The sequence below is a fragment of the Ursus maritimus genome, unplaced genomic scaffold, assembly GCF_017311325.1.
Source record: "Ursus maritimus isolate PB19 unplaced genomic scaffold, ASM1731132v1 scaffold_12, whole genome shotgun sequence".
Taxonomy (NCBI): Eukaryota; Metazoa; Chordata; class Mammalia; order Carnivora; family Ursidae; genus Ursus; species Ursus maritimus.
In genome coordinates, this window is record NW_024423564.1 from 25,621,945 (window position 1) to 25,649,655 (window position 27,711).

The 27,711-nt window shown below is 37.5% G+C and overlaps 1 protein-coding gene across 2 annotated transcripts in view; it reads right to left on the bottom strand.

Moving 5' to 3' along the window:
- Positions 1-27,711, bottom strand: part of LOC103669351 (TLC domain-containing protein 4-like) — a 98,734-nt gene that overhangs the window by 15,170 nt on the left and 55,853 nt on the right. For both annotated transcript variants that reach the window (XM_008697681.2, XM_040627012.1), the window contains 4 exons: positions 27,154-27,243; positions 25,352-25,410; positions 22,875-22,969; positions 4,090-4,163 (listed from right to left, as the gene is read on the bottom strand). In XM_008697681.2, the coding sequence (XP_008695903.1) occupies positions 4,090-4,163; positions 22,875-22,969; positions 25,352-25,410; positions 27,154-27,243 (318 nt within the window). The remainder of the gene's footprint in view (positions 1-4,089; positions 4,164-22,874; positions 22,970-25,351; positions 25,411-27,153; positions 27,244-27,711) is intronic.

The following is a 27,711-nucleotide window of genomic DNA, read 5'->3' on the forward strand; positions in this document are numbered from 1 at the left end:
AAAAACAGCAGTGAGGGCGCCTGGGTGGCTCAGTCAGTTAAGCGTCTGCCTTCGGCTCAGGACATGATCCCAGGGTCCTGGGATGGAGTCCCATGTCGGGCTCCCTGCTCAGTAGGGAGTCTGCTTCTCCCTCTCCCTCTGCCTGCTGTTCCCCCCGCTTGTGCTCTCTCTCTCTCTGTCAAATAAATAAATAAAATCTTAAAAAAAAAAAAACAAAAAACAGCAGTGGGTTTGGCCCTTAAGCCTTAGTTTGCCAACCCCTTGTCTAGAACGGCACCGTCCAAAAAAACTTGCTGTAATAATGAAAATGCTCTATAGATGTGCTACCCAATTCAGTAGACACCAGCCACATGGGGCTGTCAAGCACTTGAAATGTTACAAGTTAGACTGAGGAACTGAATTTTTAATTTAATTTAGTATCATTTAAATTAAATGTAAATAGTTACATGTAGTTTGTGGTTACCCTATTGGGCAGTATAGGGTTAGAAGCTGGTACAGTAGCCTAGACGAGAGCTGATGGGCACTGATAGTACAGATGGAGAGTCAATGGCCAAGGCAAGAAATATTTAGGAGGTTATCTGGTAGGACCTAATGATGGACCAAATGTAGGTCAAGGAGAAACAGTCAAAGATGATTCCCACATGTCGAGCAGGAGTGACCGAGAGAATGACTGGACCACATGCTGAACAAGAGAATATAAGAGACTACAGAGGGAAATATGTTGCATTTTATTTTAGACATGTTGAATTTGATTGCCACCTGGGAGGAGAAAACAACTGACTATCAAACAAAGAAATAGGTAATATTAAATATGCTCTTTTTAAAGAGAAAGAAATATAGTACAGGGATGTTAAATAACTTAGCCCAGGTCAGGGCAAGTTGGTGGCAAGGTTGAATTACAACTTGAGTTTATCTGGTTTAAATTCATGCATAGTCCATCACACAAAAATGAGCAAATGGGTAATAGCTGACACCCTGAAAGGAGAACTCACCCCAGGGAGAAGCACGGAGACGATCAGTGGGCCCAGAAGACAGCCTCAGGGAACACTAGCATTTACGGACTGTGTCTTACCAAGGAGGCTGAGGGAGTATGGTCAGAGACATACAAGGACTAGATGAGTGCGGTGTCAGGAAAGAAAAGGGAGTTGTGCCGTAGAAGGAGGTGACAACAGCATCAGGTCCACAGAGAGATGCAGTGAGACGGGCACCAAAGGGAGTTCGCTGGATTCTGCAACTGGAGGTCATTGGTGCCTCTAATGAGACAGTTCCAGTGACAGAAGAGGAAGCCCAATTTTAGTGAGTGAAAGAGCAAAGAGATACAGCAAAGTAGAGAAAGCACATATAAACTATGCACTTCCAGCGTTCACTGGGTTTTAGCGTGCTGAATATGTAAGACATTTAGCACTTCCAGAACATATACTGAGTGGCTAGCACCGTGCCAGGTGCTTTATATACATAATCTCATTGAATCTTCACAACAAACTGTGAGGTCTGTAGGCATCGTCATCATCAGCCCTGTTTTATAGGTAAGAAACCAGGCTCAGAGAGATTAAATATCTTCCACTCATACACAGTGCTAAGTAGGAGAGCCTGGATTTGAATGCAGGTCGTTTGACTTCAAAGTACATGCTCTTTGCTCTATACTTTCACATTATCAGAGTCTTTGACGATTGCGGAGTTATTATTTTAAAAATTTAAATGGCCAAGCCCAAGAAACTGATTGTCTTCTTGAAGAAGTAAGATTACACCATCTGAAATATGGGCAAATAAAATAAGACCGTGTATAAGCAAAACTTGGGAAAGAAAAGGTTCAGCAGCAGATCTGTAATCTAGTCTCTCCTGTTTTGGGGGTGCAAAGACCACTCCTCCCCTGCCCCCACCACCTTTGGCAAAAAAAAAAAAAATAGATCAGGCTAGGGGCACCTGGGTGGCTCAGTCGGTTAAGCGTCTGCCTTCAGCTCAGGCCATGATCCCGGGATCCTGGGATTGAGCCCTAGTTGGGCTCCCTGCTCAGCAGGAAGTCTGCTTCTCCCTTTGACCGTCCCCCCACTTCATGCTCTCTTTCTTTCACTCTCATTCTCTCAAATAAATACATAAAATCTTTTTTTTTTTTAAAGATCAGGCTAAACACTTAGTGAACATACTAATAACAAATGTCCCGATAAACAGACTAATGGTATTTGTTGCAGGAGAGTCACATCCGTGGAATGCTTTTAGGATATACCTAGTCTAGGACTGCTTATGGCAAACGAACCTAGAATGTATGGATTTAAGGGGTCTGACCCCCTGGGGAATGTTACATAAGCTGTGTAACTATTTGAGTATTAAATGGAGATGTTTCACAATCAAGAGAGCTCCTTCCAGTCGGCAACAGGAACTATGCGTACTGCTTACGGCCCTCATAGGTAACCTTATTCCAGAGTCTGCCCGATGCAAAAAGGACCCAGGGAGCTTTGCCAGTGCCTCATGATTACCTGGATCCTTGGCTTAATACAGGGTACGCTCTCTAACCCACGTGAGTCTGATTGACAGTCCCAATTCTCTGGGTTATCTCTGTACTAAGTCACAAAAGGGCTACACGCAATCATGGAGCCTCCCCTGGCTTTGGGACTTTGACCGAAGATTTTAAAGACAGGTAAATTTTTCAAAGATGGAAGGTAAATGGAGGATGTGAATAAGGGAAGAAACTCGAGAACCACCCACAGGTGCATGAGGCAGTAAGGGTTCAGAACTGACTCTAATGTACAGTAAGAAATAAGGCTGGAAACAAAAGGAGCACATTACAGTGAACCTCAAAGTCAGAGAAGAGTCTAAACAGGATACAGCTTTTAGAAGAAAATAAGGTCCAGAAAGTGGATCACTGGCTGGATACATCAGCAGTACTGTGAAGAAAGGACTGAAGAGAGGGTGAATCTGGAAGGAGGGAAGTCAGTCGGAAGGCTATGGCAATAACCGAACTGTGGAGATCCTGAAGGCCCTCACCTAGGACGATAGATATGGAAAGACACAGGAAAGACATGTTGCAGACCTCGTTAAATGACAGGATAAGGGTCATAGAGCAACATAATAAATCCACTGGCAAATATAAGCATCCACCTCCCTCCTTTCCCCCTCAGCCCCTTGAGAGTGGGCTATCCTTCATATGCTGCTTTTAAAGGATAGAGTAAGGAAAAGAAAAAACTTCACAGTGGAGAAATCTTGCAAACACCACTTTAACGGTGTGATGCGAGTTCCCATGCCCAGTGATGTCATGTGGACGTCATGTACCTCCTAACATGATATGATGAGAAGGGCACTTTGCCTCCATGGGAATCCTTCCAAAACCCCATCACCTCCACCTAGTCATAAGAAAAACAGACAAATCCAGACTGGGGGACAGTTTACAGAACAACGGGACAGTACTTCTTAACACTGTCAAAGTCAGGAAAAACAGGGAAAGACTCAGAAACTGTTACAGACCACAGGAGACTGGGAAGACATGAAACTAAATGCAATGTGGCAGTCTGGACCGAATCCTAGAACAAAAGGAAAACGCTAATGGAAAAACTAACGCAATCCCGCGAAGTCTGGAGTTCACTTTACAGTGATGTATCAGTGCTGGTTTCTTAGGTTTTGACAAATGTTCCATGGTAATGTAACATTATCAGCAACAGGGAAAACCAGGTAAGGAGGATATGGGTGTTCCTATGCTATCTTGGCAACTTCTGTAAATCTAAAATTAGAAGCCTGTTTTTTTTGTTTTTTTTTTTGTTTTTAATGAGGGATGAAGGTAATGTTGGTATCAGAATTTGGGAACAGAAATAAGCTGTTGTCAAGAACGTGAACTGGACCCACGATGAACCCAAGTATAACAAAGCATGGCCATCCTTCAAAGAGAACTCTGTTCAAAAGCCAGAACCACCACTTTCTACCTAGGGGATCTTGGATAAGTTTCTCTCACCTTTTCAAGGCTTAGTTTCCTCATTTGCACAATGATGATAATAATTCACATCACATAATCTCATTTTTATTTAGCAGCTTTAGGATCCTGGGAAAAATTTCCCCAAGCTAAAAGGAAACAGCACAAGTTTAAAATAATTAGTTACCTACCGCTGATTCACAAAAGGGCTGGAAAGTTCTGCAAGCAGGCGAAAATTCCCAACGTATGACAGGACTCCATGTCTCTGGATGATACACATAAAACACAATGTCAGAGAGGACATGCTTATCAACATTTCCAAGTATTAAAGGAACATTCAATAACTTCTCAGCATAAAATAACAATTGATATCAAAACAGACCAAGTCTCCTAGCTGATCTTCTTCTTTATGAGAATTTAGAAATATCACTGGAATTCTACAATATTTTTAAAAGACAGCATATTGACGCTTATGTTCACCTATAAGAACAGATTTTAAGCAGTTGTCCCATGTCGAACAAATGAATTCTACAACCACTGGTAACAGCATTCTCAAGTTACTGTAGAAGTAAAGATCAAAGCAGTGTGAATTGCAGAAGTTGAGGGATTTTATAGCAATTAAATACCTAATAGAAACTAATTTTTATATCCATTAATAAACCACCTTAAAAATCTCAAAAGTGTACTTAACATCCTAAATAACAATATGTAAGCCTGTGAGCAGATGCATATTTGCCAAATGCAACAACACATGCTAAAACTTATGTATCACATTTGACCTAAAAAACATACTTGTCAATCAGAAGATCCTACAGCTAAAACACACACTCTCAGAACCTCTCTGAGTTTAGAAACACAATGCCTAGGACATTGTATGAATTTAATACTAGGAAAAGTAGAACAGAGTTAATAAACTCTGAAGAACAAAGAAGTATATACTAGAAAGAAGAAAAAATGTATACATTCCAAAAATATCATGTAATTTAAAAACTGTTACTAGGTAAATTGTCATTCCAGCACTTCCAACTCAATCAGAATTATGATCACACACAAAAAGAAATAGTCCTACCTGCCCCCAAAACATTAGATATACATGGAACTTAAGAAACCCTATTCCTACAAGCTATATGCCATGCTGCCTTCCAAGTGGGAACAATATAAAGCAATATAAAAAAATGAACTTTTTATTTGAAGATTTTCAGTTCTTCTCCATGGAAATTATTTTAGGGATTAAAAATTCAGAGCTGGTTACACAAATTAGCTTTTCCAAGACTAATCTAGAACTTTTTATAATCTGAAACTCACTGGCATTAGTGAAATTGAAATGTGTGATGAGGAGGAATGGAAGGAAGAGGGACAAGGGGACAAAGACAATGGCAAGGTGCGTATTGTGCATAGGGGGTGATCGACTTTATCTTAAGTCAGCCAAGACACAGCCACACCACTTGAAAAACACATGACAACATAACTCACATGTGTTATTACTTTAACAGAGAACTATGAAGAATTGGTGTTTATCTGTAATTGTATATTGTTCTGTACTATTTACTTTTCTGTTACAATAAGAGCTTTTATTTAAACAAACAGTAAGATTAGTTAATAGTGTTAATTAGTAGTAATTAAGAAAAGGACAATTTAACAAATAAAATGTGAAAACGTAGTATTTTTATGGTGTGTGTGTGTGTGTGTTTGTTGTTGTGTGGTTTTTTTTGTTGTTTTTTTTTAGAGAGGGGGAGAGAAAGGGATAGGTGGGAGGGGAAGAGCAGAGGGAGAGGGAAAGAGAGACTCTTAAGCAGGCTCCACACCCAAAGCAGAGCCATGCGAATCAGTGTTTCCATGCTGAGATCATGACCTGAGCCGAGATCAAGAGTCAGATGCTTAACCAACTGATCCACCCAGGCACCCCAATATTTTTATGTTCCTTTCTGCCCTTTTATTTAACTCTTTTTCTGAATATTTAAATTTAGTAGGCTATATTATTGTATGCTATATTATTGTATATTTTGAGAAACATACAGCTGAAACTTTGTAAAAGGGGAATGTAAATACAACAGGACTAAACAGTTGTTGTCTATATTTAATAAAAAATAATGGTGACATCTTCTTATCCATGATACAGTAGGATATTTTTACTCTTTGTTTCCTTTTCCAATACTACTTCTCTGAATTGCTTGCAGCCTTTAGGTGAGGTATATGTATGTTTTTTGCCCTTTTTTTTTTATTTTCCAGGAATGAACTATAGTCCAACATAAAATTCACTTTGACTTGTAGCTCTGCTCTTAGAAGTCCACATTACTGGTATCAATCCAACGGGATGACCTCAATCTAAGTATTTTCTTAAGAAAGGTGTGAGCGTAAAATACTTGAGATTTTACTTACTAGCAACAGGAGGCTTTTTAGAGTTGCAGAATGCAGTTCCCAGCTCTCTTGAAAAGGTCCACCCACTTTGAACCTACAGGCTTGTCTTGCTAGCCAGCTATTTGTCTCCAAGGTCCTCTGCATGTATAAATTCATTGTATAGACTATCCATGTGTAAAATATCCATCCTTTTCCAGCACGCCAAAGCATACTGGATGGATTCCAAATAAGTTAACAGTTCTAGTAAAGAAGATCCTGTTCAATGTGGCTACTCTTTTCTGGTAACATTTTTGAGTTCAGAAGCAGTCTTATTTCCCCAAAATGAGCCATTATTTCATTGTATGAGTGTTTGTCACAACCTGCATCTATGTTCTAAGAAGGCAACACATCTGTTATCAAAATTTACCCTTTTTTTTTTTTTTCACTGACAGGATGTTTTAGTTGCAACCTCTGAATCAGGAAATGTAGTCAGTTTCATAGAACAATCAAGGGAAAAAATAAAATGTGTATATCCATGTGATAGGTCCACGTTAATTTGGTGCCTACTATTTTCAACTGAGCATCAATGTCTTTTTGGAAGATGAAAAAAATCCAGATGGATTTAGATGCACTTGCCTGTCTCAGTCCAGACTTGGGAGACTCAGTCTCTGCCGGTCCTTTCACATCCCCACCTCTGTCAGGCCCAAATTAGTTTGCTAGAGCTGCCATAGCTAAGTACCACAGGCTGGGCGGCTTAAACAACAGAAAGTTATTGTCTCACAGTTCTGGAGGCTAGGAGTCCGAGATCAAGGGGTTGGCAGGCCCTGCTCCTTCTGAAGGTTGTAGCGAAGGACCTGCTCCAGACCTCTCTCCTAGCTTCTTGCAGTTCCTTAGCTTCTGGTAGCCCAACTCCAGTCTTCACATGGCATTTTCCTTGTGTGCATATCTGTGTCCAAATTTCCCCCTTTTCATAAGGATACCAGTCATATTGGATTAGGGACCCATCCTACTCAACTATGACCTCATTTTCACTTAACTAATTACATCTATATTGATCCTATTTCCAAATAAAGTCACATTCAGAGGTAGTAGGACTTAGAACCTCAACAAATGAATTTGGGGACGGGATATATATAATTTAATCCGTAACAATGTCCAATCCCAAATTCTTTTCTGCATATTGTGCAGTATAGTCTGTTTCAGTTATCTAATTCCCTAATGCAAGTGTCTTTCCATCCATCTATAATAACGTATTATTATATACTAATAGATGCAATAATATATATTATACATATGTCCATATATAGTAACTATAACCTTCTTCACTGGTGACGCTTGCAGCATTCTGGTGTTGGTATTGTAACTATTCTCATTATCTGAACATCCAATGCACAAAGATGACTGTTAATGCTCATGATTACAACACACTTCAGTTGCATCATTCAGCATAACGTGACAATGATGATCCATTATTGTGAACTGCCAATCACGGTTGCCATGATTTTTTTGCATCACAGGAAAAGATTTCACAGGATGTGAGATTTTCAGTGGTAAAATGGTAAAACCAGGATGGACTTGGGCAGGCCACTCCCATCTTTGTTTCATTATGAATTTTACTATAATGAATCCCAAATGGCAGGTGAACTTTTTCATTTTAATACATAATCAAAATCACATTCCCAGCGATGAGAAAGAGGAATGAAAAAAGCGTAAATGTCGGACCTCCCTAACTCATCTAGCACAAAGAAGCACTTTCAAGATAATAGGTAACAAACTGCCTTTCATATTCCAAGTTCCTGGATGTTTCATGGACTTATTCTTTAGTTTTGGTGATTTGTTTGAAGTTTAGGTGTTTCCAAAGGAAGTGGTTGGAATACTTCAGTTAAGAAAAGGTCAGAAAGATAAGTAATTGTGTTTAGTTGGAGACCATCCCAGGAAAATTAAAAAGCTGCAATGTCCTGCTTTTCTCCCTAGTTAAATTCTGCAGTGAGTAGAGCACTGAAAATAGCGCTTTGAAAATCGTGCACAGATAGAACATGACTCTTGGAGAGGCAAAAAGTGCAAGGAAAATAGTTACTTTAGTGAGATTCTTACTTGAATCAGACATACAAAAATCTTAGAAATATTTTTTTATTAGGACAATCCTCTATTATAATGAATTCATGTATGTAATAAACATTTACTTTATTTTTAAAGATAAATTCTCTCATTTATAACACTGCCTTTCTCCCCTCAGTTAAAGGCATCTCTTCTTCCACTCTTATTTTTTCTAATAATCTTCCTCTTTTGTTTAGTTGTTTTAAATCTACGGCATTCTAGGTAACTATATCCAATGTTTAGAGGGTATGACAGACCAAACTGCTATAAAGAATGAGTTAATAAGTTCCTAAGGTCAGCCAAAGCCATTGCTAAATTATTTACTGTACCTTTCAAATAAATCATTTTTCCAAAGATGAGATCCAATACTGAAATTTTAAAAAATTTTTGTGATTTCTAAAATATTTTCAAGCAGACACACCAAAATCATGCAAAATATTGAAATATCATAGCAACAGTTTTACTCTCAAACTTTAAGAAATAATTTAAATATTTCTCTCTAGTGAACTTTAAAAATAAAAAAAAAGAAATATACTAAGGCTTTTTGAGAGTTTAGAAAATTGTTTCTTCTAACTCCTTTCAAATTGGTATATAATTAAAAGTGACTACTAACCAACGTATCAAATAAGTATCAGATAAAACCTGACTTTATAATAGTCTTTAAATATTAAAAGTTACTAGTAAAAATTATAAAATTGGTATGTTGCTTTCATCTAAATTTAGCCAAAATGCAGTATCTCCACACTTTGAAAAGAGTCTCTCTTGAGTTTATAAAAAGTTGGGCACAGCATCCCGGCTTTTCTTCTAATTTCCTTCACCTCTTCCCAAAGAAAATGGTTAGTTCTCTCCTTTCTAACCCAGGGGTTCTCAAAGTGTGGTCCCCAGACTAGCAGCATCAGCACCGCCTGGAAATTTGCCAGATATGCATATTCTCAGGCCCCATCACAGACCTACTGAATCAGAACCCCTGGGGGTCAGATGAGCAATCTAGTTTTAACAGGCCCTCTAGGTGATTCCAATATTCACTAAAGTTAGAGAACCACTGTCCTAACTTACAAATGACCCAGGAATCTCTAAGCCCTTGGGGAAACTACCTCCTTACTTCTCTGAAACTGTAATTAGTGAAGATTTACAAAGACCCCAACAGATCCCACAGCATTACGAAGGTAGACCAACTACATCCCTCTAGAAATATTTTCCTGATTCCTTAATCCCCAGTGGGGTCAAGTGTCTCAACAGATCTCTCTGTTTGTCAGGATGCTTACCCCTGCAAATATCTATATTCCTTGCATCTCATTTACTGTTCTATCCATACAGCCTAGTGCAGTGCCTGGCCCATATTTCCTGAGTTGAACCTCACCTGCTCCTCAGTGTGAAGCAAGCAGAATCACCTCCAAAACCAAAATCCTAAGAGTCCTACAAACCTATTTCTGAGTGGGTGAGCACTCTGATGAGAATATTAGTATTCCATTCTAAAAGAAAAGGAGAAAAATACCCAGATTTTAATTTTGTAAAGACACCATTAGAAAAGAATTAGAGGTCATCATAAATGTGTTATGATAAAAAAAAGTCTGATATTTAATTTCCAAAACTTGATACATTTAGATTAGTGAAGCAAGACAGAAAAAAAGTGGGTAGGCAAGTAAAAGAGATGGGGATTATCACCTCACACCCATCAGACTGGCTAGTATCAAAGACAAAAAAAGGAAGTGTTTGCAAGGGTATGGTGAAAAGGCAACCCTCATGCACTCTTGGTGGGAATGCAAACTGATGCAGCCACTGTGGAAAATAGTATGGATGTTCCTCAAAAAAATTAAAAATAGAACTACCATATTATCCCACAATTCCACCTCTTGGTATTTACCTGAAAAAAAAAATACAAAAAAAAACAAAAAAACGAGAACACCAATTCAGAGAGAATCATGCACCCCTATGTTCATTGTAGCATTATTTACAACAGCCAAGAAACGGAAGCAACCTAAGTGCTCATCCACAGATGAATGGCTAAAGAAGATGTGGTGTATATATACACAATGGAATATGACTCAGCCATAAAAAAGAATGAAATCTTGCCATATGTGCGAACACGGATAGACTGGACCTAGGGAGTTTTATGCTAAGTTAAATAAGTCAGAGAAAGACGAATGCCATATGATTTCACTTATATGTGGAATCTAAAAAAACAAAACAAATGAACAAGCAAAGCAGAACAGAAACAGACCCACAGATACAAAGAACAAACTAAACTGATGGTTGCCAGAGGAAAAGGGTATTGGTGAGGGAGGGGGCGGGTGGCAAAATGGGTGAAGGGAGTTAAGAGGTACAAACTTTCGGTTATAAAATAAATTAAGTCATAAAGATGTAATGTACAGCAAGGGGAGTAGAGTCAATTATATTGTAATAACTTTATATGGTGATGGATGGTACTAGACTTAACAGGAGATCATTTGGTAATGTTTAAAAATATAAAATCACCATGATGTAAGCCAGAAACTAATAGGATACTGTATGTCAACTATACTTCAATTAAAAAAACAACAGAGGCAGGAAAATTTGATCCAGCTATGGATCAGAAGGAAAACAGCTAGAAGCAGGTTATCAAAGAACATGCCAGCAAACCAAGGAGCCCTTTATTAACTGCACGACCTTGTAGCTGTTTCTGAATTTCTCTAACCCCATTTCCAGATCTCTATAAATACGGTGAATACTTTTTAACAGAGCTGCTATTAGGAGTGTGTGGCTGCTGCTGCCACAATTCTCATCTTTCCTGTTTTGTGGAACAGTGGAATGACAGGGTTAGAATTAACTGATAGATGGAAGTGTCTAAGAATGCCCTCTGATTATTACCACTACATCCCGATGCTGATGGCAGAATTTCCATAAATATTTCTTGGCCGGCTGGCTGTTAGAATCTTTCAAAACCTTATTCTATTTGGGAAATTCATTATGATAATTAAGCAATTAAGTCTGGGAAGGCAGAGATAGTCAGTAAATGATCACAAGCCTATAGCATGGAGGCCAGGACTTGAACCCTAGCTCTTCTGGGTGACCTCGGGCGAAGCTGATCTAAGTTTCAGTTTTTCCATTTGTCAAATGGGCATAATACCATCTTTATGACAGAACTGGTGCGAGAATAAGATGAGCTATGTACTAACGGCAAACATGAAAAATACGAAAACAGAAAAGGCACTCAAAAAGTGAAAAAAAATTTTTAGTTAAAATTGAACCTAGTAATTTCTCATACCATGATTAGAAAGATTAATTAAGCCTTTGCACAAGTCCTAAAAGGGCCTATTCCTTCCTATTAGTCCTCAGCTCACTGATACTTGGGTGACTTCACAGGATGAAGGGCCCAGCCAGAAATGATGAGGAAGAGGTAGGAAGAATGACACATCACCATCACAATTAGGACTGAATGTGGGCTCACTATTGCCATTTTCACTATAAAACATATGTTATCTCAACACATCATTCCCCAAAAAGTGGTTGCTGTTACTTTCTAATCATTGCAGGAAAAAAATTTAATTTCAAAAGGAAAATAAATACTTCTAAGGGTGTACTGTTCTATTTACAGAATAGGTTTATGCCAACTTTCTGCCTCACAACCATACTTCACCTAACCCAAACTTCGCTCTGTTCATGACAACTTTATGTTCATTACCATCCCTATGCAGTAGTGTTGAAATGGCTTCTGAAGATGGCCTACTTCTATTACCCACAGATTTCTTAATCCCATCTACCAAAGCTCTTCCAGTTTGCCCTTCTCCCTAGACAACTCCATGGTGAGAAGTGCAGCATCTCCTAAAGCTGCTTACTCCACCTTGGGATTGCTATTCAAAAGTTCCAGAGCTACACTGCACCCTCTCTGACTTCTACCTGCCAGTCCCACTTCTGCTCCTGGCAGTCCAAAATCTCTTCTTCACATGATAACCCTTCAAATATTTAAAGACAGTTCATGTCTATCCTCTTTCCAGGTACCATCTCCAATTTGCTCAGAAAATTCTGGTCTACCCTCTTCAGAGTTCCTGAGCCATATTAACTGCCAGCCTTCAAAAAACAAAAACAAAGAGAACAAACAACAAAAACCAAGCAATCTCTTGGTGAAAAGAACCACTGACACATAATAATCTCTACACAGTAACCAGTTAAATCACACACACACATACATCTTTTGAAGGCACAGGGTAACCTTCCAAAGAATTTTAGCAGAACACGTCAATATACTTAAAAATGTACATACCACTTGCCCAGAATTTCCACTCTACAGAATTATTCTTTGCAAATAATTGTGTATGGCACAAATATGAAAAGATATAAGGCTGTTCACTCGATTTATACATAATGGTAAAACTCAGAACAAACACATAACAATAGGGAATTGGTTAAATATGATTATATATCCACATGCCACCAGAAGAGATAATGATCCAACCAGATGGCCTGAGAATGCAAACATTTTCAGAACTTACAAAAGGCTTAGAGAATTTACCTCCTTCACACCCTTCCTTAGGAAATCATCTGAGGTTATGCTGTAGCACAATGAGTGAGTGAACCAAGACAGGCAGACATGGGATCCAGGAAACAGTGGCCCCAAACCAGGAAAGTCATGGCAGGAAGCCCAGGACACTGGGCAGCAGACCTAGAGAGCAATCTGTTCAGACTGGAGTGGAGAATGGAGGGCTCCAAGGGCTGGGAAAAGACGATCGCAGACATGCCATGCTATCCTCCAGAATATGGAACAACTCAAATGTTAAATGATAAAGGCAAATGTTGCAAGAAAGAAGGGCGGCATCAGAAACTCTAAGCAAAAATTAGACAGGAAATGTAATCTTGCTTGTGCAGTGAACTGTTTTAATATAATCGCCATAAACATGTTATTCATTTTCTCTGTGTAGGATCAACTAGATATAAAGGAAAACTTAATGTGGCTACGGAATAAAAGGTAAACCGTTTAAAATCGTGGCAACACTAAAGTCCAAGGACAAATGACAGAAGTTGAGAAATAAAGTAGGGGGTAGAGACACAAAAGGAAGAATAGGAGCACTAATACCTTCTCCTTAAAAAGTATCAAGAGGTGCTACAGAACCAGAAATAAAAGTTTTCTGAGGAAGTGAGACAGAAACTAAAACTCCTTTAACAACACTGAAAGGAAGAAGGGAAAAGAAATAGAGGTGTGAGCGTTAAATTCTTACGTGTCATAGCAAGAAGATAATAAATGTTCTCTAACATTGACAAATAAGATGTGGGTGACAGTCTCTCAAGATGGCCACCACCAATTCCTTCCCTCCCTATACGTGCACAGTGCTCCTCATATCAAGAGGTGGGCTTTTATTTTCCTCCCCTTGAATCCAGGCTGCCCTAGGAAGCTCACTTGATCACCAGAACACAGAGGAAGTAACATTCTGGGTCCTTCTGAAGCGAGGTCATGAGAAGCCTTGCAGCTTCTTCCTGAGAAGCCCAAGGCACACGGAGGGGCCACATATGGGTGCTGCAGGCCTGCTGAGGTCTTAGCAGAGAGCCAGCATCAACTGCCAGCTACTAGAATGAGCCCTGTTCAGCCCTGTTGATTCAGAGGACAGCAATCCCAACTGCTACCTAATAGCACCCACATGAGAGACCCCATGCAAGAACTCATTGAATCAATGGGTTTCAGTGGCCACAGTAGTTATTCTAATTGGTGATCAAAGGTCACATTTTTAGCCAACAGGGCAGCCTTCATGTTGGTTACTGTGTCCTTTTGACACAACCCCATTAGTCTTTGATAGGTTCCTTGCTTTCTGACACAGATTACCCAAGTTATTCTGTTGTATGCAATACTTCAATATGCAAAACAAACTTTAAATTTTAGTTTTGATCCCATTTTTGTAATATATGGTCATACACAGAATGCTATTTTTAACTTATGCATACACACATAGGAAAAAAGTAGAAATACACTCCTAAATGTAAATTGTAATTAAGTAAACATAAATAGTTATCTCTGGGTTGTGGGACTGGGGCATTTTTTCTTTTTGCTTGTCAATGTTTTCTAATCCCCCAATAAAAATGAATGACCTGTCTAATTAGTTTTTTTTCAAATGTCATCTGCTTATATATTATTTTTCATAGCTTTTTAAATTACCAATTTGCTATAAGGGGCCTTAACCACTGTTTTCTAAATGTATACTTCTGTGGTTCTCTTTCTACCCTTCTGAAGTTCTCCTTCGCCCCTTGTACAGGATCATCCTTCTTCTGGTCCCCGGCCCTGACCTTGACCACACTGCTTCTGCAAGACAAACCTTATTTCTAATGGCATATGGGCCCCTTTCCCCTGGAACAGCCATGCTATTGCCACAAACCTCACAGGATCTAAAAGTTATCTTTCTGCCAGTGTCTACCATTTCCTTCCATAGTATCGCACTCCTCTATTGCTCTGGGTCATTTTGCCATCTTCATTCCCTGAAATCCAAATTCATCACCATGCTCTACTGATTACAAAATAGCTTTTAGATTTTTCTTCTTCATTACTATGACCACCACCATAACCACCAAAATTAAATTCTTCATAATCTATCACCTATATTACTCTGATAACCTCCTACAACATATCCTGCCCCATGCAGTATTTTTTCTATATATCATCATCAGCTTTACCTTCCTAATACGCCAATTGCATCAAGTTATTTTTTGGCTAAAGATCCTACGACAATTCTGTGAAAAAAATGCAAGGCTGGTGAGTTGGACTATTTACTCCGTCAGGTGACCCCATCTTACTCATCCAAATGTACAGCCCCTACCAGGCCCACACAGATGCCACACCCTGACAACCTGAGTCCTTACTACCACCCCTGAAGGTCTGCCCTCTTCTTCTCAGTGATTTTCCTCATGTCTTCTGACCTAGGAAGCTCTCCCCCACTTTTTGCTACCGATCTAAACATATTTTTTTTTTTTTGAGATTGAGTTTAAGTCCCATCTATCGCAAAAGCTTTCTTGGAAATTTCAAAAAAGCGTAAATATATATAGGAAAATTTATGCACAACTTATACTCACTACAAGAATATACATCAAGTATTGTCAGTAGTTATCTCTGAAGAATCAGACCTAGAAAACATTATACTTACTAAGCATTACATTTCAACAAACTCAGAATTTTGTTTACAAATATCCATGCAGACAAAAAAATTAATGGAAATTAACACACTCATCTTTCCATTCCCTAAATTGCTACAGCATTACTGATTTATCAGTGGGTGATGTATTGTCTGAATTTTCTGACAGTTTCCTACGCTTAACTCGTAGCTACCTAACGGAATCCCACCGGTTCTATCATATCCTCATCCCCTACACCCCAGAGCTCCTTAGTTCAAAACCACACGGGGTGGGGGGGGCGGTTAGAACTATGCTTCAGTCATCTTGCGTCTATATTTTCTGCTCCTGGATATCATGACTGGCCACCTGTTTAACCCAGTGCACCAGTGACAGCATTAAGTGTGGCATGTACTTCCAGGGGTATAGGTAACCATTAGATAAGCTTTAGGTTCTGTGTAACTCCTCATTACCTTATTCCCTGCTCTCCTACTCAAGAAAACCTACTGAAATACAAATGAGACAGATGTTATTAAAGGGAGAGATGAGAGGTTGAAGTCTACTCTAATATTTTTAGATAAATGAATTACAAATTTTGACACTTTACTGTTAGTGAATCATGACAAAACTCACAGCTCATTTCTGGCCAATATGGGGTTTCCACCTCTACCATTTCCCTTTGAGGAGCTTTGCCTACAGTAAAATTCATACTTGCCTTGGCCTCTATACAACTCTGTGAGGGAAAACAAAACAGGATTTGTCTGATCCCTTCCAGAGCTTAAAAGAAAATTCTCCTTTTAGCCAGTGATTATGAAAATCTGGATTTTCTTAACACGAGAAATTTAATTTTCTTCAGCTGAGAGTGGCTAGGGTCAGGGCTTTAGAAGGTAAGGGAGAAGGATAGCGAAAATTATCATGCACCTATTACTGTTAGCATAGTTTTAAATACTGTGCTGCCCTCGATGGCCTTGGCATGGGATGGGCACCCTATCCACCACTAGGGCTGGAGAGAAGTTCCACGCATCCCAAACTGGACACTTGTGTAAAAATGTGACTGTGTTCGGCAGTAGCAATAATGAAGTGCTTTCTCGTAGGTTATTACACTACCCTGGAGCCTTAACACATTTCCATGGAAACCCTTGTCAGAGTACCATCAATCTAAAAGTGAGATTTGGGAACAAAATCCATCCTATATTCAATAACTACTTGCTGAACTTTAATCATTCAAGGCTTTTGATTATTTATTTACAAGACAATCAAAGCTCTAACACACAGGATTGGATTGCCAAATCAGACTCAGGTGAAACTGTGATCTTATCTAGTATTAAGCTTTACTGAATATTCCAAGGATAGGAGCCATCAAATAATTCAGAGGACACAGAGAGAGGTGGCAGACATCAAAGGCAGCTGGCAAGCCAGGTCGTCCCTGTGTTGAACAGGCAGCTCTGACCCAGAAGAAATGAAGGTTCACAAAGTTCCCCACACAGCAGTGAGAGTTTAACTTGTAAAACATTTCTGTCCTCTACCCCTAGAAAGCTGTACAGCCAACATGACATTCTCCAAGGAGGCAGGCCTCACAGCTCCTAGGTTCACATTAACATATAATCTTTTCTTTTTAAGATTTTTATTTATTTATTTGTTTGTTTGTTTGACTGGGGGGGGGGGACCTAGAGGGAGAAGGAAAAACAGACTCCCCGCTGACCAGAGAGCCTGATGTGGGGCTCAATATCCCAGGACCCTGGGATCACGACCTGAGCCGAAGGCAGACACTTAACCAACAGAGCTACCCAGGGGCCCCATATTACCATATAATTTTAGTCTGGGACATCATTAAGGCATTTCAGAGTTAAGGTCTCTTGCTCCTAACATACATCAGTATTCTGTTTACTCAAAGGTCCTGCTGACAAGATTAGACCTGAGTCACCTGCCCTCCTTTCTACCCCTCCGTTTCTTCCAAGAAGCAAATGGATTTGCAGGCCAGCTGCTTTCACCCCTTCCTTCCAGAGTTACTTAAGAGCTTAGTGACGTAACTTAGCTTAGTCTTACTTGCCCATTGCCTAGCTCCCCAGTGTTAGAACCAAATAAAATCATTTTAACAAAACAGCTGAACCACAGAATCTCAGAATTAGAATAAAACTTCAAAGATACTTTAGTGTAAACTCTTAAACCCAAAGTTTCTACTTACTATATTTTCATATCTATCTGACTGAAGATATCTTATGGTGGAACTATTTTAAAAGGCCATTGTTATAATCATCTATTTACTGGGGATGTCTCCTCTGTAAAACAGAAGTCTGACCTACCTCTCTTTTACTGTCCCCAGAGGTCCCATTTCCAACACCTGAATTAATCCAGAGAAGTCTACTCTTCCTCCACTTACTAGGCCTCTCACATTCCCAAGGGCATTTCCAAACCATCATGTCCTACAATTTATCTTTTGTAGGCTGACCTCTCTGGGTCCTTCATTTGTTACAGGACAACAGCTTCCTAATCTAATCTCCACTCTGTTAGTTGGCAGCCCCTCCCCCACCCCAGGCATGTGCAAGGTCAGGGACACCAGATAATGAGCTTGGGTGTGGTCTAAACATGAAAACTGTAATTTTTATTTGCCTCCCCTAATAGAGTTTAAATTTTGAAACCAGCTTTCTTTTTAAGCAGATGTGACATGCTATTGGTACAACTAAAGTTTTGGTCATTTATCACCTCTGGGTCATTCACCTCTTCTTATACATTGTCACACCTAAATGCAAAACCTAACATTTATCACTGTTAGGTTCTACTTATTTGTTTCAGTCTATTGCTCCAGCCTGAAGCTTTTTAAAAATGTAATATATCCTCCAGCATATTATTAGCTCTCCTTCCTAGCCCTGTTTCAGTTATTTGATAGGCTTGTTAAAAAACAAAACAAAAACAAAACAAACTTTTTAAATTGTGGTAAAATACACATAACATAAAATTTACCCTTTTAACTACTTACTTTTAAGTGTTTTCTCCAAAACTTTTCGTATCCCCAAACTGAAACTCTCACCCATTCAACAGTAACTTTACCTCCTGCACCCAGACCCTGGTAACTGTTCTTTTCTGTATCCATGGATTTGACTATTCTAGTCAAATAAGGAGGATAAAGAGGATCATATGATAAGACTGCTTTTTAAAAAATTAAGAACAAGATATTGACTAGGGTAGACATGGCAATCCTCTCAGCTGACATCTATTTTGTCACACACAAGCCCAACATATGAACGGTTTCCTTTCCTGGTATCGAAAGGAAATAGGCTTCAAAAACCAAGCCAGGTTAGAGAGAGAAAGGGAGACAGTTCTAAGGTAATCCAACTGTGCAAATGTGAGGGGATGCTCTGTGCCCACCAAAGACGATGAAGCAGCAACCACAGGGCAAGGAGGGAAGAGCTAGCCTTGGACTCCTCCTAAACCAAAACAGAGGAAGGTCTTAAGGAGCTTTATGATCATGAAATAGGGGGAATGGTCACATCAGATATTCTATAATAAAAAGTAAGTATTAAAACAAATTCCCCAAATCCAAACACAATGTATTATATATGTGTGTGTATGTAGGTCTTTACATATACGTACACACATATATAACATATTTTTTTTAAATGGCCACTTAACATTTTTACCACAACTAATCCCACAATTAGTAGTAAGAGTTATAAGCTAATTGTATAACTGTGGTTGCATACAGATTTGAATAATTCAGCTATACAAATACTAATAAAATAATTTCTAAGACTTACTTCTGCCCATCTATTGCTCATGACAGTATAAGAAAAGTTGATGATCTTTTATTTCAGTAGAAAAAAGGTTAACATGCTATTGCAGTTTTTAAAATATTTTCTTTGATTTAAATATTTAACATGTTTTATCATACGTAAATTTAGTGGGAAACAGAAATCACACAGACCTTCCTACTGAATCTTGCTTTAGTAAGCTATATTAGGTGACTATTTTAATCCTTACCTAATCAACGAAAGTGTTAATTTTTGAAATTTTATCATCTTTTGAAACGTTGTTCTAACAGCTATGATAGTTACCTAAATTTTTCTTTAAGACTCTCCTAACGGGAGAAAAGGAGGAAATACATTATTTATGTGTAACTGGGAATAGGCAACACTATTCAAGTCATCTTAAAACAGTTTAACAGTTTAACACTGTTAATGATAAACTGTTAGTGAGTCATGGCATTTGTTTCATGGCACTGTTGTGGAAATTCTTCTTTAGACTAAAGCTAAGACCAATATTTTTCTAATTCTTGTCTCCTGATGTACATTACAACTTTACCGTGTCTGACATAACAAGTCTTTCATTTTTCGATACCACTTCATACATAGTTGCTTGCAAAATGTTTTTAAAATGTAAGCACTGGGGTATAACATTAAAACAAGAAACAAATTCTCACCCTCAAGGTATCACACTGCAGCTAATTCCCTTAAATAAATGCACGGAAAGCCTTGGAAACCAAATTTTCTTCCTAAATTGCAGCTGCATGGTTTAAGGATTAGATTCCAGGGTAGTTTAATAATGCAGAAGAGTTGGTGAAAGTATGTATAGCAGTGCTCTTCTTTACAAATTTAAAACTTTTCCAACTGTACTCTTTTATTTAAAGGTGTGGTTTGAACGGGGAATGGGGTGAGCCACAAGAAACACAGAAAAAAACGAAGGCTACCAAAGAGATCAGAACAGGAGTACAAAAGACAGTGGTTTATCCTTAAAAATAGGACGTTAAAGCATAATTGTATTCACGTCCCTAATGATAAGAAATTACTCTGTCACATTCCCCCTGATAATTAGTATCCTAACCGAGGGGGGAAAGGCGAATACTAGGAAAAATCTGTAGGATTTTTACCTTTCTAAATAGACAGAAGAGAAGATTCCTTAAGCTCTAAATTACTCCACCAGAGAATTTTAAAACTCCAACATACTAGAGAGAGGTACAAAAATAGTGATCAAGACATTATATAACCTATTTAATAACCTAAATTTAAAAGGATCTTACTTTTCAACTATTCAGTAAAGCATACATTTAAAACCTACAGATAACTTGTTTCTATTTTTCATTTCAAGTTTTAGTTACAATTAGACAATCTTTTGGGGTGTCTGGCTGTCTCAGTCAGAAGAGCATGTGACTCTTGATCTCGGGGTTGTGAGTTCAAGCCCCACATTGGGTGGAGCAATAATTTAAATAAACTTAAAAAAAAAAAAAAGAAAACCTTTTAAGAAAAGAAGTTACTACAAATAGTTTAAATAGTTGCATACTTATCAAGTCAAAATGCTTTCCAAATACAAGTTCTCATCACGTAAGTGAAGAGATTCATAAAAGTTTACACAAAATAATAGGAATAGTAGTAGTAGTTGTTGTTATTTTGCTAGCTTTACTGAAACTGCACAAAGTGACCCAGAAATTCACTGCATGGAACAAAAATTTTTCCATAAACAGGAAATGTAAAATCCGTAAATGACAAAGGATCACTACATCTATAAGCATTTATTATTTTCTAATTTTTTTCTGTTTCCCTCTGAATAGATTCACTTTAATCAGATCAATTTACCTTATACCATTCATTTATTTCACACAACAGAACACAGGAAGACACCAACAAAGCAATCGTCCCTAGAAAACACTGCAGCTGATTTTCTTAACAATAAGGCAAGAGTTAATTTCTTTGCACTTTGATTTTTTTTTCTTAAAGGCATAAAAGTCCAAAGAGAAAACAGTATTCATCCCACACAATTAAATACTCAACCTACCAATCCACACATAGCCAGCCCTTTGCCAAGCTTATGATTCAGGGGCCGAGTAAGAACAGCAGCTCATCATATTCGCATTTCCAAACGCACGTAAGTGACCTGTTATCTTGCATCAGCTTACATTCCTTTCATAGCACAATGGTTTTTTGTGACGCATGTTCACAGAACATACTTCTCCACTGCAGCATGATGTTAAACTCACATGGGCACCCACATATTCTTCCCAGATTTAATCACTACTTTGTTAGTCAGCTTTCATGATTTTTAAGCAAGTGTTTAGGAAACAAGTGCTTGTACACCAAAAATTTAAGACCTGTAAAAGGTAAAAGTCTATATTTTATAACTACCTATAATCTATTAAAATCTAAAAAGAAGACAAACAGTAGGAAATGCCAGTAAAAATAACTTATTGGTTCAGAAAAATAAAGTGATTAAAGATACCTTTTGGGTATACATGAGCACTTATTTATAGCATTAAAACAAGCACAGTTTTTTTAAACATTTATATTAATTTATGACTTCAATGGGTGATAAAGAGATATTCTGATATATCTGATTCTTGCAGAAATAACACCAAATTGACATCTTATTCACCAGCTATCTGTGTGTGGGCCAATATAAAGAAAAGTGGAAGAATATTATTAATACACATTTATATTAATTTTTTAAAACCCTCCAAATAGTCACAGATGTCCAATAATATACGGATTTTAGTAATACCAAATAAGAAAAAAAAAAAGTTAGTGATTGTATTTAAGTTTTAAAAAGGAGAAAACATGGAATGGTCTATCATAACTATTACATAAAATTTATAACAGTCTAGGGACACCTAGGTGGCTCAGTCAGTTAAGTGTCCAACTCCTGATTTCAGCTCAGGTCATGATCTCAGGGTGGTGAGACTGAGCCCTGTGTTGGCTCTGCGCTGAGTGGAGTCTGCTTAAGATTCTCTCTCTCCCTCCCTCTCCGCTCCTCCCCCCTGCTCTCTCTCTCTCTAAAAAAAAAAAAATATATATATATATATATATATATATTATCCTAGTTTATATACATCTATTATTTCTAAATATCTATTTGGGGCTTGTTGGCATATCTAGGTTGAAAAACCATTGTGGAAAAACCTAACAAACATACAAAGAATATAAAATTGCTAATTTACAAATGTATAATGTAGAAAAATAATTTTAGATCTAAAACTTAATATGCATTACTGCCTGGGATTTGCTATGAGTACTCTCTATTAGCTCAGTCTTGGAATTCTGATGAAGTCTCTGAGCAAGACTCCCCCCACTGCTCCAGCGTACTTAAATGTAACTACGTATGTACATGTAATTGTACAAGAATTAAACAGAAAAGAAATATTGTAGCTGGTTATACAAGAATCTATTCCTAGCTCTGGCTGTTAAGTCATAAATGCACCTAGAAAGACAGGTAAATATCAATAGCTACGTGATCCTAAAGGTTTTGAGTCAAAATTCAAGAAATTGGGGTCATGTCCCTTAAATTTTATGAATCCAAATAGACACACTAATACAAACAAACAAGTCATTATTTTTGTTAATAAACAAGATAACACATCACAACAGTGATCCCTGAATGCATCTGGAGTTGGTCTTTATAAATTGAGAATTGTACATTTCAATTTCTGTTCACCCTTAAGTCATCATTCCCAATCTTGTCTACTTGTCAGGCTACTGTAAATCCTGGCACTCACCAGTACAAAGTAGTATGCATACAGCGCTGCACAATGGTGAATTATAAAATATTTGTCACCAATCACTTTCCAATACAAAATGAGAATCAACAAATCTGAAAGAAGGAAAAATAAGTGAGATATTACACAGGAAGAAGGCTGTACTGTTTTTCAAATGTATTTAACTTTCCTCCTTAACGACTTGTCACAGTCCATACTGAGCCCACTGCACTTTGTTCATACTTCACTAGTCCAGTTACCCACCTAAGGTGTCTGCTTCCACACGACTGCTCACCCCCACTCTACTGTGACCTCCCCAGGATGAGGACCAAGTGTGGTAATCCTGCACAGTGCCCACCGCACAGGTAATATATTGGTTGAAAGTACAAATTAATAACTTGTTTCCAGGGTTAAATAAAATGGAAATGTTATTGAATAAAAATAATTTTTAAATAAGCTTAAATTACTGATGTTTGTGACTACAATTCACAAAGATGGTTGCAGAAAAGGTACAAAATGACCAACTCATTTATACCAGAAATTCAACAAACAACATTTAAAAATTAACAAAGGGGGGCGCCTGGGTGGCACAGTGGTTAAGCGCCTGCCTTCGGCTCAGGGCGTGATCCCGGCGTTATGGGATCGAGCCCCACATCAGGCTCCTCCGCTAGGAGCCTGCTTCTTCCTCTCCCGCTCCCCCTGCTTGTGTTCCCTCTCTCGCTGGCTGTCTCTATCTCTGTCAAATAAATAAATAAAATCTTTAAAAAAAAAAATAAAATAAAATAAAAATTAACAAAGGATGTGATTAAATATTAATTCAAAATAGCAACAAAAACAAGAACTATTAAAAAGATATGCAAAGAAAGAGGTCAAGGCCTCAATTTCTCCTTAAGAGATCCTGAAACTAAACATCATGATTCAGAAGATAGTTTCCCTTAACAAAACAGGATGTCTAACAAAACAGAAACTTCTCCAAATGTTAACACAACTATGTTCTTTACCAAATGGCTAAATGTGAAAGTTAGACATGGAGACAAATAGCTATCATGGATGGAAACCAGGGGAGGATTCGGGTTTTATGGGGTTGGAGCTTATATAATATGGGTACCTTCTTTTATTAAAAAAAAAAAATGAAAATCAGTGATACAAAACTAGATGTGAATATTTATTTTAAAAAAAGTAATCACATTACAAATTTTAAAGAGAAAACAAACAGTACAAATGTGGAAATCAAGAACATATAACACTATCAGTAACTGACTGCATGATAGACCTTTCTAGATACATTTTCCTGACGTATTTTGGCTGTACCCTCTTGGGTCACCAATTTCTATGATAATGACCTTGTGATATCTTCCACAGAGAGAATAAAAAGAATTCACTGTTCATTCAGCATGGTTTAGAAAAAATCGGTTTCAGTTCATAATTCTTATTTTTCAGTGGTTCAGATTATTATCTGTTTGGGGAACCTTTACCAAGTTTCTTTCATACAAGACTTTCTGGGTGGTGACCACTCTCTGAACACAACACTCATGAAACGGTGCATGAGGTGTCACTATAAATTTTGTGTCATCCTTCTCAATGACAGCAGTTTGAGCCAAACAAGCAAATCTTCTTCCAACGTATTCACAAGATTCACCCTTCTTTTAATTGTAATTGTAAATTCACCCTTCTTTAATCATAAAAGTAATCCAACAACCTATTCATTATTTTAATTTGAAATTTATCTCTTCTTCCTAATGAATTACTGTGTTTTGGTATAATTTAATCTTTTTGTTACAATGGCAGAAAACTTTCTATTGAGTCCATCACTCATCTTTATCACTTCGGTTTCATATCCCATTATTTTTATTTGGATTTTTCAGCTATTTATTAAATCTGAAAATTATAAAATAGAGTACCTTATATAAAATGTCCAAATCAGGGGTCTGTTCATTTTCTCTTTTCTTACAGAGACGGTCTAGAATGCCTTCTCCAAAAATTTAAATAGTATACTCTCACTTAATTTCCCCTTTGTCTCACAGTATAAAAGGCTATTCCAACCCCATCCCACATGAGGAGAAATACGACAGAGGGAAACATGGAGTAGAAAGAGTCCATGATCTTAACTGATTATGGCTAAAACAATTTCCCTTTGTGAATTTTCAATACAAACAATGCAAAACTGCAAGCACAGGAACACATTTCAAGGGCCCTTACAAGTGAGAGAGACCTTGATGTTTAAACTTTATTAGCTTCCCAGGCCAAAAAATGGACCATTGCTAGTAAAAAAATATCCAGGCCTAACTGAGGCCCCACTCTGCAGCTCTACCAGAGAACCAGAGAGCCAACAGGAAAAACGTTTCATGTTCTACCATCACAGCAGATATTTTTTTCCTCTGTATGGGTCCTACAAGCGACTTCTCAAATACATAAAGCAAAAGCATAGCCTATGTATTCTTTGTAAAATCCCATGAGTAGTTTAAAAAGAAACAGACAGTGGCCAACATATCACATACCAGAAATGAGGTAGCCTGAAGCAATAGAGATATTCACTTTCACAAGCGATGAATCACCCCTATAAATATCAAAAAAAAAAAAAGATTCCCTTTTTTTAGCACATGGGTTATAGATGACAGCTACATTTTTTTTCTATTGAGAAATATAATTAAAATGCTTTCTATAGATTCTTGAATAGTAAACTGTCATTTGTACCAGGCCCTGTGTTACCTTGATATACTTCTAACTGCATAAATAATCATCATTTCTTAAATTAGCTAAAAGTTTTACACAAATAATTTTACTAAAAGATAACTTTTTATAAATGTGTTCTCATATGATTTGTTTTTGAAAGGATTCAAATGGATTTCCAGATGCTGGTTGGTTTTTTTTTTTTTTTATTCCTTATTCTAAATCAGAGATTCAAATACTCAAGAAATCATCTAGCCTGCCCCTGATCTTGAGGCAATATACTACGAGCAGTATCACTTTACTGATGACTGGAGAGATCTGCCTATTGTCACACAACTGCGAAATGGCTGGAACAGGACAGTGTGATCCTGCTGTTTCGACACCTATACATATCAAGATCCTACAATTCGCCCTAATAACTGTCTTTACTCCAAGAAACAGATATGAACTATCAGTCTTTTACCTGGTCTATAATGTAAATTGCTGGTGAAATGACCACAAAATTAAACTGGTAACAGCTAAACTGCAAATGGAAAGGTTTAGCAGAATCCTGTCTTCTTTACAAAATTTGATCTGCAAATATGATCCAGGAAAATTGAACCTGGAATAAACTGCAGGATCAAAGAAAATGTAAAAAGATAAAAAATTATACTACATAAAAGTCTGATAAGGACAAAAATCGATCAGTGAATTAAATCTTTGCCATAAAATTTATTACCCAAAAGAACTGGTTCTGTTGACAATCATTACTACAATAAAATTAGGAGGAAAAACTTAGAAACAGTTTAGGTAGATTACATAAAAACCTCATCATGGAATTAAATTCACTAAACTGATTCACTCTGAAAAATACCTTCCCAAAGAAAATTTATCAATACTGGTAGAATTCTGATGGGCATAACTCGGTATTTATTAAAATGACATCGCTGCAAAGAAATAGTCAAAAATTAAATTGTCCCACATGCCCCAGAGCCTGTATCTACTACATCCTTATGCAGTCCTTTCTCAAAACATACCTCATCTCTCAAAGTAAGCTGAACTAAGCCTTCTCGTATAATACTAGGAAATAACAGTCTGCAATTCTCTGCCATTGGAATGACATTTAAAATTTTCAAAAAGAGTCATCTTAGAAATTATCCTATTATTGCTGAACATAGTTATTATTAGTATTTCAAATCTTTGTGGTACTAACTTCCTCTTACATGGACATCTATAATCCTCATTTTTATACCTTTGATATCAAATGATAGATTAAACACAAGACTGAGTCTTCAGTAGATTATTACCCAAGTTGACTATCCCATCTCAACAGTTAACTCATTTTTGCTCAGAACAGTGGTTACAATTACTTGGTTCTACTCACTAACTCAGTATAAATGTTTACATCATCATCATATTCTCCCTCTCTTGGGTTACAATTGTGATACTAGTACAAAGTGGCCCTCATTATTTGTATTCAACTCTAAAATAAATCCTTTCATTGTACCTTGCTGAAATAAGTCTGAACACAAGCATTTTAATAAACCATGCACCATCAATATGTTTTCCATTTTAAAGTAAGAGTCCTTCTTATTAATAATTAATACCAAAACATAAATCAAATTGACTATATTGGAAAGAAACAGCTTACCAAAGTGGATCAGCCTTTGCAACCTCATCAAAAAACAAAATGTACAGGCCAAAAAGCCCAACAACCAAAGAATGGCATGTAGATCCTATCCTGAAATGAAACAAAATACATACAAAGATTTTAGATTCTTTGCAATAAACTGTAATTCTGGCAAGACATTTAACATTTTGAAGAAGTTAAATCTGGAAGCATTTAAATATAGGAATGGAGTACATCTAAGAGTATAATACAAAATTGCCATTTAGAAATCCAAGGGCTATGACTTTGCTTTGGAACTAATAGCAAAAAAGATGCCCAGGTCTACAATTTCCTGATAGAAAATTGTGGAATCACCTATTGGTTAAAAATTCCAAAGCAGGGGTGCCTGGGTGGCTCAGGCAATTGGGCATCCGACTCCATCTCAGCTCAGGTCTTGATCTCAGGGTCGTGAGTTCAAGCCCCATGTTGGGCTCCACACTGGGTGTGGAGAGTCCTTAAAAAAAAAAAAGTTCAAAGCAGAAGCATATCTGATGATGCAGCTGACAGAATTCTGTACAGACAGATGGCAACTGGCAAGTC